Raw genomic sequence first — 4,565 nt, 5'->3', positions numbered from 1 at the left:
TTCGACCATAATTTCCTCTTTTTCTCCTCTACTTTTTGAGTTTGTATGCAATGTTATTGTTAATCCTGTTGTAATGTAAGGCTGGTATACATATTCATTACTGACTAGAAAAAATAAAAAGAAAATGTGTGATGCCTATATAGCTTGCTGATTTGAAAAGTAATACTACCACTGTGAGGCCTTGATTGGGAGGACAATTTCTCAGCCCATCGGCTTAAGATGTTTGCTTAAACTCCCAAACCATCCCATGAAGAAACACAAGGAAAACAACGTAGTAATGATATTTTAGTGCCAAACGGGTCTCAAAACATTATCGAGTAGAAACAGAGATTTTGGATTTATAATGATCTCATCATTTTCTTGAGATCATTTTCACATGCTGAATATTTTTGGACAATTTTGCACTAGAAGTATGAACTTTTGAAGTGCTTTGTTGGGTGACCAGAAAGATTTGCAATGAGCCGAGCTATTGTATATAAACATTTAATACCTTGCAAAAAAGGATAACCTAAACAGGTTATCAATTAGCGAATAGAAAGAATAATGCTTTAACTGGATAACGCCGTTTTCCTCTCATACAAGAATCTTTTTCACCCTCTCATTGCAAGGATATTTACTGACCAATAAAAGCTACACTAACCAATGACACCCCTATCATGCAGAAACCCATGCACCTTGGAACAGTTGGGTCACTGTTTTGCCTAAGATCCATTCCAAATCTGACGAGGAAACAGGTATCTTGCCGGCGACATGAGAGATCGCCTCCTTGGCCCCTTTGTAGCCACATTCAGGAACAACGAAGGGGAAGTCACTGCAGAATAAGTGCAGAGCATAAGAAGTTTATACAGGTACTGGGGTTTGCAAGCATGCAAGAGATCATCTATTCGTGTCCATTACAGATTTCTAATAGGAGTGCGGATTATGTTATTCTTACTGGAGGGTTTTGTAAGACTTCAACACTAATCGATTGATCAATAGTAGTGTTATTAGCATAATTCCTTAGAAGACTTCTTATTGGGGTACTACTAGTTGCAGAGCATATGTTAAAATGAAGGTCCCACTTAAGGTGTGAATTACCTTCCCCACATTATTCGATTCGCTCCATAGCTAGAGATCACACGGGAAAGAAGCTGAGATGTGTCCTCATATGGATATGCTTCTCTTGAAATACGAAAGAGCGCACTGTATTTGACGTAAATCTGTTCAAGTCAAGCATTATAGCATCAGTGATTCAGTGTAAGTGTAACGGTGTCAAACAGAAGGAACTGATTCCATTTCATAGCTGAGAAACTTATTGTACAATACCGTCTTCAACCAACAAACTTGAATAGGAACTAAAGATCATATCAATCTCTTTCATTTCATTTAGGTTCCTATAATTTCATCACTGCATAAATACTATTAATCCTCGAGTACTAAACCTCACGGTTCAGGAAACAAAGCTACTGACCCATGATCTCTGATAAGAGAAACGGAAGAATGTAGGCTTCAACAAGTACCAAAGGTAGCTTAAATTTACAATAAATATTTTTTTCAGAAGTTATTGGTAACTATGAAAGAATTGCATGTAAATGGTTAAAGTAGAATTAGACAAGCCATTAATTTGGAATGGTTTCATGAAGTACCTGAGGGAATCTGGATAGTTCTAGAAATGAAGTGAAGGCCTTCTCTTCTTCAATGTTCCTGGATGTCAATGGAAATGGCATTAACACAGACAAGAAGCACTTGGCTAAGGATTACAAATACTACAGTTCAGGAGAAGCAAATAAAAAAAGTTTACATTGGTGGCTTGCAGAAAGCCATATGATCGAAAATAACAGTAGTTTTTGGATAATCTGTGCAGAGCTCCTCTATCTCCTGAATATATGTACTGATTCCCTGCATGTGCAAAGAGCATGAACGAATAGATTAACAATGACAAAAGAAAACATATGAAATTTCCTTTTATGTTCTAGAGTACCTAGGCCTTAGTAGACCAAAAGAACATGCCTTTTACTTTACTCAAAACGTGCAAGTGTTACAATGTAGGCTTTATTGTAAAATGGCAATGGTGGCACCAACAGTATTCTGAAAGGAGAAGAATAGTCAGACTTTCAGCAATGATCACCTCCATACAAAAGAATTTCACATTTGTGATCATAGTTGTGCCATTCAGAGCCTGACTGATGCAAATGTTAGAATCAGCTGGCAAAAACTTGGCAAGTAACAATAGAAGTTATTATTTTCAGCAGTTACTTCGAAACCCAGCCTGCACCTTGTCTGCTAATCTTTTTGCTCCCATTGGCATTTTAGAATTAGATAACTTCATACAAAATCTTAAACTACTATGTAACACTTGCACATTGTGAGTACCCTAAGAAGACAAGTCTATGCACATTGCAATGCATCGTGGCAGAGGAATGCATTTTACCTTCATCACCATGATTCCAACTGGTGCTCCAAGTTCTCCAGCCTTAGCGAATAATGACCTCCCAACCTCATTTGTCATCTATAATTTTAAGGCATTTTGTGTTCTGACTTGTGAAGTCCAAATCATTTACGATAATCAACATTCAAGAGAACATGAAAATTTATACAGCACAGTTGCCCCTACAAACCTTTTGACCTGACGGCCATAAGTTGGGGTTGAACCGGACAGCACGATACTTTTCCTAGTGAGAAGCAAATGAATCATATATCAGACTGTAGGTTTGAACCAGTTTTTAGGTTTGGGAAAGTTCCAAGGTATGTACTTGTACAATTAGATGTTCAAGCTGTTTAATGCCGCTTCCATCATCTGCAGGATTAGCAAGACAGCAACCAATGAATTTGGATGGGTATTTCTTCAACACGCTACAACAAAAACAAAATCAACAAATTATAACCTAGTTTATTGTGTTGGTATGTGCATTAACATATCAGAGAAAGAATCCTATAATTGAACTTCTTTTTATCGATAAAACCATATGAGTTTCAGATCAGATGGATTCAAGAAACATTTACCTAGTAACTAATGAGTGATCAAACATATGATTGATAGGTTGAACAATGAGAGCTCCGTCCACTCCGGCTTCATCCATACACTAGAAAAAAAAAGGGAGGGAACAGAGTTCAAAACAATATCTCCAATTAACTATTATAACCACAAAAGACTGACTATCATCAGTTCATCACTCCCATGATGTTAGTCCAAACCATTTGGGGATAAAAAATCAACAGGATGGATATTTCAACTGAAATTAGCAACACTATTTTAGCAGCTAAGTGATATTCAGGTTCTGTCCATCACAGGAATTGAATAGCCATGTCTTCCTCAATCGATAAAGTCCCAATTCCCAAGTTAAAAACTGTCCATCGAGCAGCTCAAGTGTTATCCCCAAAATTTTTGACAGAAACATGAAAAATTCTCCAACCAACAAGGCTATCACCCATCCAAATGTACAGACATTTCTAGCAAAAGACGAAACAAGATTGAATGCAGATGATTATTATTTTGCGAGGGACCGATGAATGGAGGAGAACCTGGAGCAACAAGTCGACGTCACCACGGATCGGCGGCTCCTGCCCAGGGAAATACGGGTACCTCTCCGCCGCCTGCACGCGCGAATTACACGCCACCCGTAAAGCAAAGCAAACCTTCAAAAAAATTGGGGAATGTAAGTAACAACGGCTAGGGCGCGCGCGCACCTGCTGCGGGGAGGCCCAGACGTGGAGGTGGGAGTCGACGACGACGATGGCGCTTCCCTTGCCTCCGGGAGCAGCGGGGGCGCCCTGCCCCTCCATGGCGGACGCGGCGGCGGCGGAGGCGATCGTGCCGCAGGTGGAGGAGAGCAGAAGCTTCCTCCTCGTGGCAGCGGAGGGGGTGGGGGAGAGCAGCGGGGAGGTGGTGGCGATGGGGGAGGAGGAGGAGGAGTAGAGGAACCTGCACGAGCGAGCTGCCATTGAAGGTGGAGTGGTGGTGGTGATGGCGTCTCCTCTCCCTCTCTGCGCGCCTCAGCGGCTCTGCCACCGTAAGTACACGTGTCCTCTCCTCCTCCTCCAACTCCCTCCCTCCCGTGTACACGGATCTGCAGGCTGGACTGAGCTGGGCTGGAATATGTTGGCAGGGCCATCTCAAGGGCAAACGGAATCAGCGGCCCGATAACGGTTTCGAGTAAGTCTACTTTGCCTCCCTCCTGTCTTGCCTTAGATCTAATCGTACCCCTCAACCACAAAATAGCAACTTATTTCATAATACAACAGATCTGGAAAGTCTCATGTCCAGATTTGTTATACTATAAAATATTTTATATGGTTCTAGGTTGCTATATTATGGGACAGAGGGAGTACGATCTAATTCTTGTACCTGTGGGTTTATCATGGAAGCTAATTTGTGTGCGTGCCAGCTAGCAGCCCATCCTGCGCGCAGCGATTTTTTTTCTCTTTCTTTTTTTTGCATTTTTTTTGCATCCTTTTTTCCCTTTTCTTTTTCGCTTTTTCTGATTTTTTTAATATTTAGCACACGTGTTTTCAAATGTTTTGTGTTGAAAGTTTTTACATCTTGACTTGAAAGTTTTCAAATCTCGAGTTGAAAGTTTTCAAATCAC

The 4,565-nt window shown here is 40.8% G+C and overlaps 1 protein-coding gene across 1 annotated transcript; it reads right to left on the bottom strand.

Moving 5' to 3' along the window:
• Positions 1-448: 448 nt before the first annotated feature.
• On the bottom strand, positions 449-3,965 carry LOC4335683 (uncharacterized). The gene is made up of 10 exons (XM_015778730.3): positions 3,667-3,965; positions 3,502-3,573; positions 2,983-3,062; positions 2,733-2,832; positions 2,598-2,651; positions 2,411-2,488; positions 1,781-1,878; positions 1,626-1,683; positions 1,078-1,199; positions 449-811 (listed from the first exon to the last, which is right to left on the bottom strand). Exons 1-10 carry the CDS (start codon positions 3,919-3,921, stop codon positions 655-657), a joined length of 1,074 nt encoding a protein of 357 aa, XP_015634216.2. The 5' UTR covers positions 3,922-3,965; the 3' UTR covers positions 449-654.
• Between the last annotated feature and the right edge of the window lie 600 nt (positions 3,966-4,565).

The sequence above is a fragment of the Oryza sativa genome, chromosome 4, assembly GCF_034140825.1.
Source record: "Oryza sativa Japonica Group chromosome 4, ASM3414082v1".
Classification (NCBI taxonomy): Eukaryota; Viridiplantae; Streptophyta; class Magnoliopsida; order Poales; family Poaceae; genus Oryza; species Oryza sativa.
This window is presented reverse-complemented; position numbering and strand designations above follow the sequence as displayed.